Genomic DNA, 20,850 nt, shown 5'->3' with positions numbered 1-20,850 from the left:
GAAGGGTGAGTATATATCCAAGACAGCCCAACTGTTTGCAGAGCTGTGTTGGGACCCATCTTGAAAGAGACGAGCTTGGGACCTCCAGAGGACACCCCTCCACCCAATGCACACAGCATTCTCAGCATCAACACAAGCATAAGGGCACAAGCAGCTCAAAGAGGGCAGAAACACCTGAGTCCAGCAGTGCTGACAGGGAAAAGGGCTGTGCAGCCACAACCACAAACCCCTCAGCTGGATTGATCTACAGGCTGAACTGGGAAGACCAAAGGGAAAAAGGCTGTGCAGGAACAACGAGCAATGAGATGTCCCACCCCAATCCTCCTATGAACATTTGTTTCAAAGAACAGCTGTTTTCTATAAAGCTGACTTGAAAATTGGTATCTTCCTACCTCTGAGAGAATTTGTTCACTTTATCTTTTTACTGGCAAAACTACTGTTGTTTCTTTACATTCTTGCCAGCCCTGCAGAGCCACCTCAGCACTGAGGAGGTGAACCAGAGTCTATTTTGGCATAAAGCAGAAAGGACACAGCTTGATCTCAAATCCCAGGGTGGATTTTCAGTGCTGGAAGTCAAGAAAGTCAAGGTTTTATTTGTAAATTAAAAGAGGGGTCAACAGGAAAGTCACTGGAAAAAAAGAAATAGAAAACCGATATGAAACCCTACCATGCCATTAATAGTCTCTTTATAGATGAGAGCATAGTTTGTGGAATGAAATTTGAGTTATAAATAATATTATTGTTTGTTTCAGCCAAAAAGCTGTAGCTCATTCAATTAGGAGAATGGATGTGTTTGTGTTGTGTTACTAATTTCTTCATTGTAAAATATATCTGTAATGATAATCTATGGAAATTTTCTTGCAGTGGCAAGGAAAAGGATAATAAAAGAACTTTCATACACTTCTTCCAGTAAGAAAAATACCTGAGGGTTATTTGATCTCTTTGTTCCCTTAAATCAAATAGCTGCAAACAAACAAACAAACAAACAAACAAACAAACAAACCCTGTGCCAAAAAAAAAGAAACCCAAACCTGAAAAAATGAAAAACCACAGAACAAAAGCCAAAACAAATTTTAATGAAAAATAATTAAGGGAAGAAATGTGAATTGGCAGATTTGGTTATGGAGTTCAGTGTTAAAAAAGGATCATTTGTACAAATCTGGGAGAGAGGCTTAGTCATTTTCAGTAATTTTCTAAGTCCGTTCAGCTCTCAGGGTGTCCCATTCCCTTGGGTGGTGTGACGAGCAGCAGTGAGCCACATAATATTATATCAATCCTTAATGCTCGCTTATTTCAAGCACCAATGATGAGGCATTACATAATGTCAAACAGAAATGTTTGCTGCAAAAGAGAAATAAACATTCTTTTTGAAATATTTCCATTGAAAACACTATGTAAAAACACAGATGCAGCAAGTAGTAAGCCCAAAAATCTGTAATGGCAATAGCAAAAGATTCACAGTACTTCTCTGAGCCATTTAATGCTGACATTTCATTTTTACAAAGCCGATGATTTTTCTTCCTATTAAAAAAATTAAGTTCAGTTTTAAGAAAAATAAAATGTTAAGCACTATAAAACAATAATTTTAACACCAGGTTGCAATATGTGGAATAGATTGCTTTGATCCGGAGTGAGGCAGGTAGGGGAAAAGTCAAGATGAAATACATTCTTGGGAGGGAAGGATAATGAGGGGAGGGGATGTGATTTTTATTTTTTTTTTAATGAATTGGGTTCACCCAATGTGTACAGTATGTATAGCAGGAAGTCATGAGCTATTTCCACAGCTCTGTACATGGCTGTTGTTTTGGACAGGGAAAAGGCAGGGTGTGGGAGACAGACAGTGCTCTCCCTAGTAGATCCAGAGACCAAAGAGCAAGCTCTGGCCTGTCCTGGTGCCAACAGCCATTTTCAATAAATAGAAATAGTTATAAATAGAAACTCTGTTTAATGCAGGGTCTCAAAGGCAGCTGAACATGACGCTGGTCACATCACACCCATGACTGTCACTACTTTCAGAAAATGGTACCCATTGGTCATGGTTATTTGGAGAGTCATGTAGGCAGATATTTGACTCATTTTGATAGAGTTTGTGAAGGGTTTAGTGATCTGGAGTTACAACAGCAAGTGCAGTGTGGTTATATCCCTGTGAAAGTTAATCACAAAGGTCTCAAGCTAATATAAGAAACTCAATGTCATGGTGAGTAGGCTATTTCCATCAGTTAAACTAAAGTGTGTAAACCTGGGTCATGAGAAGTAATCTAGAATGTTATTGTTTTATAAGAAACATATTTTGGCCATATTATTATTATCATTTCAGCCATCTGAGGACCACAGTCAGCAACTTCTTGTTTCAGAAGCTCATAAACTTGGGGTGGGTGTATCTTGAATCAATCAGCCAGGCAAAAAAAAACTAAACAAAAATACAACTACAAAAAAACCAAAGAAAACCTAGGAGGACTACAGATATAAAGAAGCCAAGGGAAGACCTCAAATACCCTGTGACAACCTCTGCCAGCACAGAGTCACAATTAACATTATCCCTAAGCTGAGCAAAGGGACAGTCAAAACTGAGCACGGTGAGCTGCGTAAAGGAAGTTTTGAATGATAGCAAAGGTGGAAATTGTCACACAACTTCTCAGGCAGGCATTTTGTGGCAGGGTTTCACCCATGCTGACTGAACCCCCCCTTCTCACCTGAGCAGCTGCATGTTTTGCACCAATAGGTAGCCATGACAAGGGAATAAAAACCAGAGACGAAATTTAGCTTCTTGCGCAGCTCGTCTGGGAGGAGGCCACCAGTCCCGGTGGGACTACAAGTTGAACACCTCTCCCAGGCCCTGGGGCACTCAGCCTCAGCTCCCACCAGGATCAAGGCACCATCCCAGGGAACACAGAGCCAGGGCAGGAGCACCACCAAGCAGCACTTGGACTCCAACTCATGGGTAAGGTGAGCCCTTGAACCCCATCATAACCAGGGTTACCTGGCAGCAGGGCATGTCCTCAGTGCACAGAAACACCAGGAACAAACCATTCAGGCACTGTACATCATCCCTTATTCCAAGCAGAGATAGCCCTCTGTGAAAAAACATGGGAAACTAATGGGGAAATGGTGTTGAAATAAAAATAAGTTGCATATGGGGAGATGCATTTTATCAGTAGATTTTTAAACAGATTTTTTAACATCCTCAATGAACAAACTTGTTCATTTGTAAGAATAAAAAAACATTTCCTTCTGATAAAATGTAGGTATGCAGATTAACAATGCGGTTTTCGGACTTAATAAAATGCTTTGAGATTTTAATTAAACCTCTGCTTCTGCTACCAAAAATATTCAAAATTTATTTAGGGTTCCTGCATTTCTGTACCACAGAGACAAAACCTTGAATGGTGATGGAAGAATGAATGGAGTCAACTTTATGTGGCGGTCCAGAATACTTGTTGCCTTCTTTATCAGTCATCTCGGGCAGTGTGAGAAAATTGGTGTTGCCCCTCTACAACTGAAATCTGGGGAGAAACTATAGGGTTGCTTAATATCTAGAAAGAACCCAAAGAAATATGATCACTTAGTTCTCCTTGCAGGAGTCAATTCTGCCATGAATTGTTGGGTAAAGTATAAAAAAGGTACAGCAGCAAAAGCTGTATTTAATTTCCAGAGGTATAGCAACCCCACTGGATATCATCAGAACCTCACCTCAGGTACTGCCTAAGTGGTTTGAAGGTGAAAGTGAAAACATTTAAGGAAAAAAAAGTAAATACAATGACAGGTTTTTTAAGCAAAGCAAGAAAGACAACCTGAATAAAGATAAATTGAAGGGACATGCATTAGCTGAAAGAATTCAAGATGCAGAGGGATACTGAAGTGGAAACAGTAAAGTGTTTAAAAGTGGGTAAAAGGACTTACTTCCAACTTTAACTGTTTTCACAAAATTCTGCTGAATATCTTATGGTGACCATTAGTATTACTGCAAGATCTCAGAACATCAGCAGGAGGTGGTTCAAAACAGACAGGTGAGTTTCCTGGATTCCTATTGAGTGTAAGGATTCACAGCAGTATTTGCGAGGACTTCAATATCACGTTTGTCACTATTTTTGCTATAGTGAATTGGGAAATTATCTAAATTTATATTTGAGCCAAAATTCATAACACAATGAAAATACCATCCAGTATTTTATAATAAATAAACAATAATTAATATAATATAATATAATATAATATAATATAATATAATATAATATAAGTAACATATATAATAATATAATCCAGTAATACATTAATTTGCAGAGCACCAAGTTATGCTGCATTTTTGTTATGCTGTATGGCAAAGTGTTTTTGAAACACAATTTGGAATTGATAGATGTTTACCTCATATTCATGTGTATTTCTTCAGAAACATTTGCCGTATCTTAGAAGCAGCATATCTACAATGTGATGCAGGGGTTGCTATGGTGAGTTCACATCTCTTATTTAATCCTGTACTTGAGTAAATACACATTGTAACAACCTCTGTTAAAGGTGCTATTAGTAAAGTTATGTCAGCATTTCTATGAAAAATACTTGTTTTCCTGTTATGACTTGGCCAAAAAACAAAGAAAGCTATTCCTAAACCAAATCCACAGAAGTCCCTTGTACTCTTCCAGTGTATTTTTAACACGACATCAATACCTTTCTGACGTCTTCAGTCACAAAAATCAAATTAAAAAATCAATGCATTTGCTTCTACTCTTTAGTAGTTAGTAATTTTGATTACAGTTATTCTGGTATTTCTCATTTAGAAAAATGTTTAGGAAAATTTGGGGATTAGTTTGCATTTCACTGCTCCAGTCAGTACCCGTGGTCATTCAGTCAGGCATTAATTACTGCGCTAGTTTTACAGCCCATCTGTAGTGCCAGAGTCACATAAAGACACTTCTGTATAAAGGAGAACAAGGTCCTTAGTTCTTGTACTTAAAGATTCAATTTAACTAAATGGCATCAGAAGTATAACATGTAGACTCCAGTGCATTCTTGTTGAGCAATTTGAGTGACTTTCCAGCCTAATATTTATGAAATGAGTGCTTAGTTGGAAGTAATTGAATACTTTTATCTTTTTGGCACCTATTTACTGTCCTAATCATTTGCTTTGCAAAAGAGTGTGTAAGTTTCTGAAAATATTTTTCTCCATGAGCTACCCTGTGTATATCAGAACAATTCTTGTATACATTTTTAGGTTTCCCTGATTAAATGCTTTCCTTTCATTGGCATTTTTAACAAACTTTTGTGGGAAATGTCTATATTTGACAAAATCTCTTAAAACAGATAATAATACTTATTAAGAAAAACTGCTACAAAAATGTTTCTAAATACATATTTCACTACATTTCAATGTTCACTCAAACTGTAGGTTTTGAGGACCGGGGTGGAAAAGTCAAAATTTACCATAAAAAAAAAAAAAAAAGAGTTTAGCCAACTTGTCCGTAAGGTCTGATTATTATCCTGGGATGTGCATGTATGCTTTCATGTTGACCTTGTAAAAGCTGTACTTTTAAGTGAAACACTTTCTTCTGTGCTTCATGTCAGCCAGAAGAGTGGATGATCATTTCTGAGTGGATAAACAGTGTGGCTGAACAAACACATCTTCCTCAAAAGTCAGGAAAAACAGTCAGGTTGGATAGAGAAACTCAGATCATAAATGTGCATCATTAGCCGGTAACGAGAAGGGAAGGTTATTTTTAGAGAATTTACTCCAATGATCAGTAAGAGAGAGGTGTGATAGGTTTTAGATGTTGCCCTGGCATAAACCATAGAAACTTGGTCTTTTACACAGCTTAAATTAGGGCCCTTCATGTTAAATGGAGTCATAGATATCGTTGAATTAGTGTTGATGGTGTTTTGGGGAGTGGCTCCAAGTTTTAAATGCTGTGGTATTTGGATGTTACTGCACAACTTGCTGCTCAGTTCCTGCATAGGATAGACCTCAAGCTCTACAAAACTAAATACTACAGCACTAGAAGATGAGAAATGTCCTTTCAATCTGCTGTAAGGCCTTCATTCCAAAGGCAATATCTGACATTGCAGTATTAGGGTCAAAAGCAGCAACACTAGAAATTTTAGAAAATACTGTTCAATAACATAAACAAAGGAGTAACAGAACATAGTGAATTTTACTTTTCTTGTGGTATGTGCCTATGAGTAGAACAGGAGTAAGGTACCAGCCTACCCATATTTCAAAAGAATTATCATTAAGAAGACTAGTAATATTTTTTCCTTTATTGGGATGCTGTACTCATATTTTCCATACCAATTATCTTCAGTTGTATTAATGTACAAAGAAATCCTTCTAAGACAATAAGTCAGCATGTTGTTTCTTTCTCTTTCCTTCACTTGTGCATAAAAGAACTGAAGCAAAGCAGGATTTGAATGAATGAAATAAGTTCTACATTTAAGGATCTTTACTGGAAAATTTTCACACCCCAGAGGTGAATACTCATGTAACATCAGCAGGGTAAAGCCTGGTAGCTCTGTCCATCTCATGATAAGACACAAACGAGTTTTTCAAATAAAGAGGTTCTAGAAAACAGCATCTTGGCTCTCTGGAGAAAACCAAGGGCAAACTGCATGGTTCACCAGAGCAACGTGCTAAGAGCCACCTCCCACCATCCCTTAGGTGGTCAGTGTGTGCATGTTGGAATAGCTGACACCTCTGGCTCCCTTATGGCCATTACCTTTAGAGTACATTCAAAGTACAGCCTTGAGACGATAAAAGTATAGAAGAGAATACATGGAAGATGTTTTTAAAAATCTTGGTCCATGGTTAAAAATTTGTACCAGCACGATAGCATTTGTTGTATGTATCACTTTTCTGAGTCACAATAAATTGTGTTAAGGTAATCAATACATATTCATTCCTTTTTTTAGTGGTAAGTCCAGAACTTCTTAGTGACAGTCATTGGTGGTTAAAATTATTTGATGTTACCTTCTTTATTCTTATGACAGAAAATTTCAGGTAAAGTGGGAAATACAGATTCTAGGCCTTGGAGGCTGTGGAGCAGACACTCTTGGTGAATAATTTGACATGATTTTCATCTACTACCATGAACTATTAGAACCAGAAAGTAAAAAACCACAGTATGACGATTTTTATCATTATCCACATGTGTAAAGTATACAGAAGGGAAAAATTCATCATCTTGTCAATATTTTTAATTTTACTTTCCTATCAAGGAGAATACAACCTTGTGTAAAATAACAGATGTTATATTATATCATGCTAAAAAGTTCAGAGTTTGAAGGAAGAAATAAAAAATATAAGAGTTGTGTAATTAAGTAACATAAAAAGAATGTTTAAGAATATTGCATTAAGTTCAGCTCTCAAATGAAAAGATGAATGTTCATTAAGCATTTATTCATTCAAAAAATCCTACAAATACTAACTGATTTTCATAAAATCATTGTGAAATGTATAGAAAATTATTGTCACAATTTCTTTCTCATCAGAACTGAAAATTAGGTCTTAAAACATCTCTCACATTACCACCTCTGATGGATCCTGAAAATACTAGTAATAATAGTCAAGATTACCATCTGGTCTTGATGATTCAGTTTGGATTTCATAGCCACCATGGACAGTTTCTCTATTCACTATTAAACCATCATTTTGCTTAAAGGCAAAGTTTTCTTCAAAGTAAATAGAAAATTTCAAAACATTGCAACAAAATGTATAACATTTTGTCTTCCTAGAAATCTAAAAATTATCTTCATTTACAAAGTACCTGTGATTCCAAATACAGCTCATTTTATGTTTTTGGTTTTTTTAATTTATTGAGAAATTTGATCTGAAAATTTAAAAGTAATTTTTTCAGAAACTATTGTTAAAGTCATTGCAGGGGATGAGAAAAGATGGGGTAAGTTAGCCAGAACCAGAAAACTCCACTATGAAACCAGGCTGATATCTAAGGAATAAACCTGTGTTCCTCAAGCTCACCACAAGTCTTGTTAGAAAGCATGGTTTTACTCTTCTTCTTTTAAAGCAGGTTAGTGGGTAATGTTTTGATTATTGAAACTGAGAGAAGCAAAATTGCTGGATGCTGCAGGAATATGATTTTTTAGTATATTTCCTTTTTACAGTAAAAAATTAGGGGATGACAAGGCTACTCAGGCAGACTTTTCCCAGTCATAAGACTCTAGTCTGAATAAATATCTCGGGATTCAGCCCATGTTTCGACTTTATGATTTATTGCTACAAACGCCAAAGCAAGTGAAAACACAGAGCAAATAGAAGACTAAGTGGCTGATGGACATTTTTAGTTTTGTTTGAATCAGGTGTCGCAGGACTTCACACACCTTAAAAGCATGACTCATCTTGTACCTTTTTTGTTTCTCTTTTACTGTGGAAAATATCATTCCTACTCTGAGAAAGTTATTTTGTGTCTCTCAGTGTACTCTCAGATCAGATCTTTCTCCATTCAAGAGTGAAGTTTATCACATGCATAGATACTGCCTACAGGAGTAGGAGGGACTCTAAGTCAAGTCCTTTCTGACAATTTACACCATTGGCCAGTGTGGAGGAGAAGATGAGTGACACCACCTCAGCTATGGTCCTTCCCAATTCCTTTGATTTTGGAGAAAGAATGGTTGCAGAAACAGCTCTAGGAGACAAGGAGCACTTTAGAAATTTCTTCTGCCAATTAAAGTTGTTCATTGGGTGAAGGGATTCTAATCCAGAAAATGGCAGAGGACAGGCTAAAACAGAGTCCAAGAAGAAAGCGTAAAGTGTGACTGTCTTAGGAGGCACAAATTTTTCCCTCTAAGTGAAAGCATCAAACTTAGCACAGAACTGGGATATTTGAAAAAATCTGTTATCACTGTTCCTATTCAGGATGCTGCATGAAACTTGGTGATAGCTAGTCCAGCTGCACACATCATAAAACCTATGCTAAAAATCTCAGTTGTTTACAGCTTAACATAAATCAGAACCATACTGAAACACGTTCTATAGCTTGGAGTTACAGTCTTAATACAAGAAATACTTGTTTCCTCTTGCCAATGTGGTGAAGCTAGAGCAGCAGATCTGTAACATCAAGCCAAATATGGACAAGAAGGAGCTCTATACACAAACACTTCTAGAAATAGAAGTATGTTCATTTTCAAATAGAAATATCACTGAGCAATACACACAGACATTGCATCTGTACAGGAAATGGACATTTCCCACCTTCATAATTACATAGGACTATAGAAAGTAAATTTCTCACTTACCACATAGCACTACTTACAATAACAAAACAAATTTTATCTTCTGAGTCTCCTTATTTTGCTGGAATAGAGGTGGGGAAAAATCCAGCTCAATTCATGAGCATGTTTAAATAGTGTCTTTGAGAAAGGATTCAGAAGCAAATATGTACCGTTGCACTGGGCAGCTGCTCTTGTGGATTTCCAGTTAAACAAACATCTATTGCAAGGTATGTCTCGTAAAGAGGTTGTTTTCTCTAGGCTTTTTCTAGGGTCATGGTCATCATCTGGGAATTGTGGTTTTCAGATTTATGAAATTACTAGTTGATATTTGTGCACACTTGCAAAATAGTATAATGAACAATAGTGGGGTATGAATATGCAGCGCATATAAGCAGAACATTAATTTCCTGTGAGAATTGTTGTTTTCCAGATTTTACTTCAAACTCTACTAAAGAGAGTCAAGCAGAGTAAACAACTAAACTTATACCATGTTAAACAATTTTTAACATTTGAGGGAAAAAAATAAATGGAAACCAATGGTGACAAAATCAATATATAATACAGCTCTGTTTTAGCAATACCTGTATATTTAATTTCTGATTGTTTTCAACAGGCAACAGCAGAGTAAAGTATGAGGAGCCTTTGCAGGAATGGTGTCTACTCATTGTACTGGGCTCACCATCTTCCCTGCCATGTTAATTCAATCTGTTGAGCCAGGAAAATGCTTTCCTAATAGGATTGGACTAAAAGACATATTAATTGTGTACTGGAAGTCAAGGGCCACCTTTAGGACTTTGGGGATTAAAAAAAAATAAAAAATAAAAAAAGCTAATATATTAACAAGCTTTTCTCATTAAGTACCATTTTAACCAGCATGGTAAATAAATTTCTTTTCAATTTCAGAAAGACAAAACTCCCCAGTTTAGAGATTTGTTTTCTGAGTGTAGAACTGTGCAGATTTACAAGGTCTCAGCTACTGCCAAGCCTCTGTACTCATTTCTGACTTAGTGCTCAAAGTGGAGTGAAGTGTCTGGCTTCTCTTCTCTGATTTTTAGCAGCTGTGTTTGAACTGAAAGTGTGATTGACAATTATCTCACTTTGACAGAAGCTTGATTACTTGGGCTATGAAAAGATTCTTTATGCTGTTTTGTAATAAAGACTTATTTTTTTTATCACAGGTTTTAAGCATTAACTCTTACTTGTTATTGAACAGTCAAAACTACTATATTTTTAATTAAATCAAAAGTATTAGGTACCTGTGCCTTATTGTCTAGTTACTTCTTGGATTTTCTTATTTTGATGATGTTTTAGCACAGGTAAAATACAAAATCAAATTTTTTCCAAGAGTTCTAGTGAGCAAAGACTTTGACAAATTCTGTTAATTTAGGATTAAAGACAGAACTAAAAGCCCAAAGTAAAGGCCCTTTGATAGCAGTGGGGGATGAGTAATGGAAAATGTTCTTGCTGTGGACTAATCAGAGTGTAATTGTTAAAGGAACCAATCTTTCATTAATTGCAAAGGCAGTAAACTCAATCAGTCATAATGTCAAAATATTGCAGTTCAGTTGAAGAATTTTATTGAACTAATTGATTTAATTGTTTTAAGTAATGCCATTATAAGAGTCATTATTAAGAAACATTATTCTCAATATAATTCTATGAAACATAAAGACTTTTTATGAGGCAAGTTATTTTCATTTTAAAAAAAAAGGATGAGACAATGGTTTTGATTTAAAAGAGCATCTTGACTAGGCTATGTTTTATTAGAAACTACCAGTACTTGATTTTAGACATCGTCATGGATAGTGTGAAATACTTTGTAAGTAAGGGGTTCTTTAGGTATGTTTAGCCTAGTTTAAACAGGTCTGATGGCCTTTTCTGAGTCAGAAAATTTGTTTCATCTAATCCAGAGATAATGGATCAGTGCTGTCTGCCTTGTGCTTTTGCACACCCTCCCTTCACTCCTGTTTAGCCATGAGGGGACATTGTACAAGTGCTGTAATTTTCTTGCAAGTTCCAGAATTAGCAAATCCATTTAAACTGTAATAAGCAGTCCTGGCTTACCTTCCAGTACTCTGCCAGCTTATTGCCATTTGCATCTCTGTCTGCCATCTGCCAGATGTTCATGCAGCCACACAGTGAGTGGGAACAGGACAACACTCTGGGTTAAAACTAACATTTTTTTTCCCCTCCCATATGTATATATGACTATTTGCAGTCACTGGGGAAGCAAAGAGAGTGAAAACACTGATTGGGTCAGTGGGAAGTTGGCACTGCCTCTTTTAGCATCAGCATTTGCTTTTGTTGACTTAAGGGAGTTGTGGGACTACAGAATTAGCATTACTCCTATGAGGCTCAAACCCAGCTGGGATCTGTGGAGCAAGAAACAGGAACCCAAATACATCAGCCACTAGTTCCCTTCCTCTCCCAACAGTGTTCAGGCTGAATGAAAAATTCATCTTATTGACACCAGTTCTGATGCAAAACCTCTTAAATTCAAAGCCAGATGGAGAATGCTGCATGTAACCCTATACAGACTGCAAGTGCGGTATCCTGGCTGTGTCTGTGTAATCTTTCTGTGTCTGTGATAGTCACAATAAATATTGACATCATTGCAAAGCCAAGCAAAGGGAGGGAGGTTTTCATGCAGCCATGAACCCTTCATGTGTTTCTAGCAATATCCCTCTGGTTATTGAGTCACAGCAAACCTGATGACGTAAGTTTTTGAGGGGGAGGTAATGTAACTTATTAGACCCAATGGCAGAAATCAGGAGGAAACAATCACAGTTCTGGATGTCCAGAGGTAGAGCTAGTTAGTCTTTCAGAAGTGGTACAAAATCAAAGAGGGAGCAGCAGTGAATGAGTTTTCATAAGATGACTTTCTTTGACTATTATTTGTGTCCAGAATGTCACTCGACAGACTTGCTGCCATCAAGTTGTGCAGTCAGTGTAGCTCAAAAGGCTTTGGCCAAAATGTCTTAAAAGCCTCTTGGTTGAAGTTATGCAGAAACTCACTGCAGCTGCAACATGAAAATAGGGTTGTCATTACTGTTACTTTATCACTGTTATTTTTAGCTATTACGTATATGTCTCCTGAGGCTTTACTTTTCAATCAAAAGCTATTACACCATAACAACATACGGGCAAGTAGTACTTTTTGTAATTCACTTTTTTTGAGGAATGAATAGCGCTTAAAACTCAGGAAATCTTAGCATTGGAAGTCATGAAGGCACGTCCCCATGAAAGGCCTCTCAGTTTTAGGTGTGGTACTGGGAGGGAGAGGCCACTGCTGGGTCAGATACCGGCTGCCACCACATGAGGCTGCTAAACTCGGTGGATCAGTGGCTTGATCAGAGAGAGCGAAGCCTCGCAGAATTTTCACAATTTGGTCAGTGCAAAAGTATGTTTTGCACGAGGTAGCAGGAGGGATGTAAAAACATGACAGTGTAATAAACATGTTTCAGCTAGTATAATAAACAGAACTTGGAGCCTTCAGAGCTGAGCCAGATTTCTCTTACAAAAGAGGAAAAGTGCATAGCCAGGCATTGTCTCATATGACAAATGATAATAATGAGCAATAACAATAACATGAATCACAGTTATAAGTCATCTGGTGATTTAATTTTTTTTTTTACAAACCATAAAGCATTATAGAAAGTCACTACCATGGGGTGTGGTATACTACCAAAAGAAATATGTGAAACTGATAGAGACAAAGTTTTTCTAGCTATGAAGTTTCAAAAGAAAAAATTATAAGAACAAGAATGTGTCATATAGAGTATGTTTTTAATCTTTTCTGCATTGCCTTTTATTTCATTCGGCTTTTTTACATCATTAAATAGCTGATAAATGGCAGACAGTTTTCCTGAGGACTTTACACGCTCCTCTGCTGCTCAGCCTTGAATGTACTTATCCCTATGATGTCCAAATGAAACAGAGATGTGCTACATTCCCAGTTTTGCAGTCTGAGGGCTGTGGAGCAGAGAGTGGATTAAATTCACCAAGGACATTGCAACACCTGATCCTGAGCTGTTGTGAGTTGATGTGAAAGGTATGTTTTGGGCAGACATGCACCAACACTGCCCAAGCTCGAAGTCAGTCCAGCCCATGGAACAGAGGAAAACTGAAACTTTGTTAGGCTGTCACATCCCACACCAGCATGTGTGTGTTTGGTGTCTTTTGAACAGATTGGGTAGATTGAACAGTGGAGAAGCTTTGACTTTACAGAGCCTGAGTTGCTAAGGTGCTGAGCTGCGTAGCCCTGCTAGGTAGTGGCCATGCCAGATGAGACACTCTCTCCCTGGGGAAAATGTCAGTGCCTAGCACACTGGAGTGTGAGAACTGGCTGCCACTCTGGTGCCTAAGCTCTCCATGAATGTTGCCTTAGAGGTGTGTTTAATAAGGAGGAAAAGTCTGCAGCAGAACCAAGATTTAAGGTTTTTTTTTCCCCTGGACGAACTGCAGGACCCCTGGGGAGAACTCTGGGAGTACAGCATATTGCTCTCACTGCCAGAAGAGTTTAATGGGCTCAGACTCTGCTGGGCCAGAAATGTATTGGCTTCACCTCTCTGTCATTGATTTTAATAAATGGGAAATTGTTGTAAGGTGACAGCACCCATATGTCTCTGAAGGCGTGCTTTTACCCTTGTGTGAAGATAAACCTTTTTAAGAATCATATCTCATTGTGACTGCTTCTAAGGAGCTGACTCTGTTTTCAGGGTCTGAGAAATGGTGTTAAATGGTGCAAAGAATTATATACTGTTCAGACAGCACAAATAGTAATACTGGTCTCCCACAAAGTCTGCTAATGAAAGAGGAATCTGATTGTTTTCTAAGGCTGGTTTTAAATGCATCTTGTTTACATTAATATCTTATTACTTTTATAAACAGAAGTGTAGTATTACTGATGAAACTTAGTTTTCAGGAGCTTTCTTTATATGTTTTATAAAACTTGTGCCTCTCTGCTTCCAAGGAGAACCTGTTTCTCTCTTCTCATATGCCAATTAGGTTGCTGTAGACAGCATTAATATCCCTACTCGTCCTTTTTTTTTTCTGCAGGTTAACTGCTTCAACCCTACCTTGTATGCCTTGCACTCCACCACCATTTTGTTGTACTCCTTCCTGGGGGAGCAAAACTCAAAATTGCCTGATGGAGGAGAATAATCTCTTCCACACCTTTGACCTGCTGGCTGTGCTCCAGCTAATACAATCCAGGTGGTTTCATGAGAAGTCTTCCCAGCCTTCACTCTGTGACCATGGGGTTAGGAGCCATGACGGCCAGGCCTTCCACCACAGCACATCATTCTGGCACATACAGAGACATTTGAGAACTGTACACTACTAAGCAGATATAGTCTCCTCTGGCTCACTAAACATGAACAAAAATGAATGTATATGTTCCATGTGTTCACTGTTAAATAATGAACAGTGGCTCTTCCCAGGGTGTGTGACTGGGAATGTGCTTATCTCACAGTAGATAACTGCAGATACAAGCTATAGTGGACTCGACTGGTCATGCAATGGGACAGGCAATGGGCCCCAGCAAAGAAGGATCCATAAGCAGGCTAGCCTAGCATGTAATCCTGCTGGAAACCTTTCCTTACAGCTGAAGGACCTCAGTGAGAGGTGGCAGCAGAGGTAGAAACCACTCAGATGGGATGTTCTGGCAGGTTGGATCTGAGCTGGGCCAGTTCTGGTGAATTGTTTGGGATTTAGTGAGTCATTGCAGCTGCTGCAAAAATTAGCCTCCTAAAATAAGGATGGAGAGTTTAACTCCTTTTCTTTCTGGACCTGCATGTTCTCCAGATCTTGAAAGAAGCAGAGGTTCCAAAGCCATGCCTAATATGATGTTCCTAGAGCTCCTGAGTCTCAGCACCACTCACTGCCCAAATCATAGGTGTCAAACCAGTGGCACATTTGAGAGCCCAAATCACTTGCTCACGTTTGGGCAGAACATGGCAGCAGCTGTGAGAAACCCCAGGCACTCTGCAGCCAGCTGAAAATGCAGTTCTCTACCCTTAGCAAAAGGCAGAGTGAAAAGAGACTGGATAAATTGCAATAAGAGTTCTCATATGTATCAGTACAGAAAGGGATATAGTAGCTCAATATTACTCAGCTACTATATTTTAAAAACCATAAAATCATGGTTTTATACTCTGTAATACACTGCAATGCCAATTTACTACTTTAGTGAATTCATCATTCTTTTGCCATGCAGCTTTGTTTGCTCAGCTTCATTCCATGTACAGCATGGACAATATGCTCTTTCTAGCACACAGGGTCATTTTTGGAGCAAACAATAGACACATGCTCGTGGTGAAAATATTCAGGTAGCCCCTGTTTTGCTCAGGCTATGCTTGAAGCCAGGAATAATTGCCCTGACAGTGCAAGATATTCCCAGATGTATTCTGGAAGTAATGGAGGGGGGAAACCACTGAAGTAATTTTTTAGGTGAAGATGTAGAACAGAAGGTATGGGGTAAAAATCTATGGGATATTTTTCCTCTGTTCCTGACATCATTAAAATAGAAAGCAGACAAAAAAAAATGTGTGGCAAATTCTTCTTTGAAATAGTATGAATAATACCTTATACCCTTCCCAGAGCCTAGACTCATACTGCAAGCCTTTAAGCAGCAATCTGAAGTGCATTAAAGAAGCTAGCTAGTGACCATAAGCCCCTTCTAGGAGGTTTGAATCATTTTCAGAGACATTCCTCTCTCCCTCTATTGAGATTATACAGACACTGAGGTAAATTGCTTCCATTCTTAGTCATCGCAGTGAATTGCCTTTTGTTAGGTGTTATGAACCTCCAGTTTTCCTTTTTTACTTAAAAATATTGGGTAGCAATAAATACACTCTGCAGTGGCAGGAATCATTTCAACAGGGAGAGGTACAAATGTCACAAAGGAAAAATCCTGTGTTGTCTGCAGTCACACTTAATATTACAAGCACACTAAGTCAAAAAGTGCAGTAGAAAAGCAGTTAATATATAAGAAATTATAGTCATGACTCTGAAACTTGTGTTTGTTATCAGGAATCCTATTTCATAAAATTAATCACATGAGCGTTATTTAATACACTTCTTAACTCTTCCTCTTAGTTCACTGTAGCCAATTGCAAATGCAGATTTTCATACTAGCCCTTTGAAGATCATTATTGCCAGAGAGACTGAAATAAACTTGGGGATAAAAAGAAATTCTGGTTTTGGAAAGGAAACACAGGATGTTGCAATCTTTTTCAGAACATGCCATTTATTCTGCTACACATAACTTAATACATTTACCAACAATCCTCAGTTTTGTTTTGCAAAATTTGTGAATATTGATATTTTTAAAGAGCACTTTGAGTTCTTTTGTGGGTAGTTACTTATTTACATATGTATGTGTGAAGACAAAAAGACCCTTAAGCCAAAACCTGCCCACTTTCTTCAGCAAATCTCTTCAAGAAGTCAGTGGACTATTGAATTCCTCAGTAAGTCCTTTTTATAACTTGTTTCTGGCACATGGAGTGTTGTTTGCCTAATGTCTGGCCATGTCTCACCTAAATGCATTCCTGCCATCAGTATTTTTCAGAACATCTTTAATATCTTTGTGTCCGTGCCTGTGGCACTAAGCAGTTTCACAGACTCATCAAAACACTGATTGTAAGAGATTTGTGGAGAGCAGCTGCTGCAGCGTCCTCCACAAGGAGCAGCTGACACCAACACCAGGTCATCCCACACAAGACTTTGCCTCGTAAGTCCTCAAAACCTTCAAGGACAGTGGCTCTGCAGCCTCTGCTCCCTCACCAACCTGTCCCAAATTTGCACTACCATTCTCCTCATGTCCAATCTGAACCTCCCTCACTCTGGTGGCTTCTGCCCCATGTCTGGGCTTCCTGGCCCAACTGAGAAGAACCTGCCTCTGTAATCTTTCTAACTACCCTTCAAGTAGCTGTAGCTTGCTCTCATGCCTCCCTTTATCTTCCCCCAGCTTAAACAAACATCCTTTTTCCAAACTTTCCTATTTTGAAAAATTCAAATGTTTCTTTCCAGCTGAAATCATGAAGCATCTTGAATTTGCAGGATCTGAATGAGAATTCAGGTTGCTTGAGGTGCAGGAGGTATCACTGTCCCTCTTGGCCTTACACTTTATAAAACTAAGAAAAATTTCTAATCTTTAATGGGTACTTCTAAGGGTAAAATACAGCAAGAATCAAATAATACTGACAAGATCCCTGCAAGAAGCTCCCTAACCCTTTTAAGGTGGGGTTTGGACCTTTGTATACATGGGTATGTAGGGTCAGGTGCTTTGAATGCAGCTGGTTTATCATGATAAGGATTACTTTTACTTGTAGTGCATTAGTGTAGAGCAGACAGCCACAACAAAATTGCAAAATACACTTTGGTTTGCCCTGCACACTGTCTCAGTGCCAATGATAATGAATACAGAGTGAAAACTAAACACAGAGCTACAACAAAATCTCCTTCAACTTCAGAAGATAGTATATGAACAAGAAGCAAACACAGAAAGATAAAGGCTCTTGTGTCAAAAGGAAAGTATCATGAGTCAGAGAGCAGCAATTACTACAAAACAGGAAAATGTTAATGAAACATTTACCACAACCTCAAGCTCCATGAAAACAAGGCCAAAATACAGGGGGGAAAAGTGTTTATTATTTTGGTAAAAAACATCTCCAGCATGTTTTGTGAATCTCATTTCATGCTGTAAAGCCTTTTTGTCAACCTAGGCTCCAGACACAGCAACGTAAGCAGACACAAGGGCAGCACCACAGCCCTGACGTGTGTTGCCCAAGCCCAGATCCTGGAGGCTGACCACCAGCTGCATGGGGGCAAAAGCTGGGGCAGAGGCAGGCAGGCAGCAGAACATGCTGGACTTCCCCCAGCAGTGGTCCCCATGTTTGGGGATCCCAAGTACCAAGCTCTGGGCCAGCACCTCCAACTCACACAAGCAGACCATCTCTGATTACTCTTTGGCTCAAACAAGGGCTCTAAGCAATGGGCTGAGAGTTTTTGTGCCCTAAAGAGCATTATAGTCTTCAGAAAATCTAAGCTGTTGTGTGGCAAATGTGGGAGGCTGTGCCTGGGGGGCAAAGGATCACTGAGCCTTTTTTAATGGCACTGCCACCACTGCCAGCTCTAGGTTCTGCCAAAAACCTCTGTTCCGGAAACACCCTTCTAGCTCTAGAAGACTCTGGAAATACACACTTATAGCTACAGAAGATTGTTCCTGCTTCCTCTGTTCAGGAAATATGGCCTCAGTCCTCAGATCTGCTGTGCCTGGACATTTCTCCTGTCAGCAATGGCAGGTATTACTGCAGCAGTTTTCTCTATAAGACATAAGGTAACCAAAAGGCACCAGGAGAGAAAAATATAACATCTACCCAATATCATAATTTTAACTGCAGTTAATCTGGCTTCCTCAGAGAAAGGGTAAACAGGGGTCTGGGCTGGGCAAACACTCCCTGGTGAGCTTCAGGGTGCTCCATAGGCACTGAGGTGACTAACAGAGCTTGTAGTATGATCCCACAAATTAACAAAGAAGAGCTTTACTTAGTAGCTTTTGGTGGAAAAGTAACCAAGAGTACAGTTGGCCCTTTTTTTGAATGTAAGTGGAGCTACTCTGACTGCATGACTCTGTGGCAGAGACATGTCACACATGTTAGTGTGTGACAAAGCTGGTTCCAGCTACAAGAGGCAAGGGCGGACATCACAATGTTGTGCTTTCTCTTGTTCACTGTTTCCAGCATTCTAATCGAGAATTTAATCCTGTTCTTTGTCAGAAAACAAAAAGAAAATATTTTGGGTTTTTTCTTTGAACTTTTGCACGACCTTAAGCAATACTAGCAAATACAAAGTTTTCTTTACAAATAGTGAAATCAGCCAAGCTGAAGACAAAACAGAAAGGGTCTTGAGTTAGCATGTGCCTCCCTTCAGTGGGAAGATTGGACACTGACATTTGTGCTCTGCTGAAAGAAGACTTTTCTGATGAAAATTAAGCAGTGCTTTTCTAGTTAGGGATAGGCAGAAATAACTAGCAGAGTAAAAAAAAACTGTGTTAAGAAACGGTGTTAGCTGGCTCTTCTCTGCAGAAAAAAATGCCTACAGGCAAGTAAATGGTTTCTGCCAGCTCCAGCTGCCTGCACACTTTGCCCGGCATCTTTGAAGTATCAGGCGCTGGGACAGGGGCACTGCTGAGCACCATCAACCCTGACAAATCCATCCCCCCATGCACTGAGGAAAAATCCACCCAACTACCATGATGTGACTACAGGGAGAATTGTGCCACACTGCTTAGGCTTGTGGTATTTGAAAAGGAAATTACCTCTAATCTTGATTATTATTTATTTAATCAGGTTCAAAAAAATGTATCAGAAGTCATTTTCACAGCTGTTGCTGATTTGTTAGTACATCTATCCCCAAATCTCCATGCTGTTTTCTTTATGGTTTGCAGTCTTATTTTCCTTTGTTTAAAGAAATGTTTTTCTCTCCCCTATTGTTACATGAAACAAGCCACATGATCAACAGAGCAACAAGAGGCTGTCCATACCCACAGCCCTGTCAAGTGTGCAAAGCAAACAGGCTCAAGCAGAGCACAGCTGCCTGCCCCAGCTCCCCCGGCAGCTCTGCTCCCCTACCCTGGCAATGGCATAGGACAACTTGGTGACAAACTTCTGCTGAGAACTGCCTTAATACATTAAGGACACCTATTCTTGGTCATATGCCTTAGAGGGAAAGCCTGTTTCCCTCATTAGATCAACTGATGAAATGGAAAACACAGGGAGCTTTCAGACTCAAAGTCCATTCAACCAATCTAGGCCCAAAAAGTTGTTCATTTTTCTAGCTATGTTTACACCAAGATAGGACCTCTGGCTCCAAACCTTGCACCTCCTAATCTTTGGATTGCACTACTTTTGGCATCGTATGGCATGACTGGCCTTACAATCAGTTGTCTTTTCATGGGAATGCAGAACTGAGGGAGACAGAGCTTATTTTTGTTAAACCATTTGTCTGAGTCTATATTGGAACTCAGATTGCTTTTTGGGAGGGGAACTCTGAAACCAGCACAGCATAGCTGGTGCCAGCAGCAAGCAAGCAGAAGGTCTGGTCACACTGGAGAAGGGTTGGGTTCCCACAGGTTGTCACCCAGCCTGAGCTAAAGCAGTCTGAGTGCTCCACAGGAAACTCTAAAAATTAAAAATTACATCCCCTCACTTGCCCTCCTGCCTTCACAGTCAGGCCAGTCTGAGGGCTTTAATCACAAAACCTACATGGGTGGGAGGGCTGGAGGGTTACTTGTAGGTTTTAATCATGGTCATTGCGTAATTGGATAAAATTCTACAGTAAATTCTGAAGTATTACAGGCACATCAAAGATAATTAAATACTTCTCCACAGGCCTATATTGCCATTAAATGAATAACATTTGTCACTGGACATATATCTCCTCAGTTGACATTACACTAAATATTTCAACTGGGAAACTAAGGCACAGGTCAAACAGCCCCTTTGAAAGCACACACTTCAGACCAAGTTCAGACAGGCAGTGCAAGATGTAGCACTTTTGTCACAGAGATAAGAACAGTGTGGGATCAAACAGGTATTTCTTCCAGAACTTATTTTTCAGGCTCTTTATTATTGTGGT

The 20,850-nt window shown here is 39.0% G+C and overlaps 1 protein-coding gene and 1 long non-coding RNA gene across 3 annotated transcripts in view; both read right to left on the bottom strand.

The window, feature by feature from the left end:
* The window catches only part of LOC121352520, a 160,608-nt gene that overhangs the window by 68,149 nt on the left and 71,609 nt on the right, over nt 1-20,850 (bottom strand). The window lies entirely within an intron of this gene.
* LOC121352519 overlaps nt 1-20,850 on the bottom strand; it is an 84,080-nt gene that overhangs the window by 23,439 nt on the left and 39,791 nt on the right. Inside the window, exon 3 of one of the 2 annotated variants that reach the window (XM_041465556.1) lies at nt 1,074-1,341. The exons of the other annotated variant lie outside the window; for it this stretch is intronic. Within the exon in view, the coding sequence (XP_041321490.1) occupies nt 1,315-1,341 (27 nt within the window). The 3' untranslated portion in view covers nt 1,074-1,314. Of the gene's footprint in view, nt 1-1,073; nt 1,342-20,850 lie in introns of those variants that run through there. 2 annotated transcript variants of the gene reach the window in all.

The sequence above is a fragment of the Pyrgilauda ruficollis genome, unplaced genomic scaffold, assembly GCF_017590135.1.
Source record: "Pyrgilauda ruficollis isolate IOZ18807 unplaced genomic scaffold, ASM1759013v1 scaffold19, whole genome shotgun sequence".
NCBI lineage: Eukaryota > Metazoa > Chordata > Aves > Passeriformes > Passeridae > Pyrgilauda > Pyrgilauda ruficollis.
The sequence above is the reverse complement of the archived record's forward strand: the minus strand, read 5'-3'. Positions and strand labels throughout refer to the sequence as shown.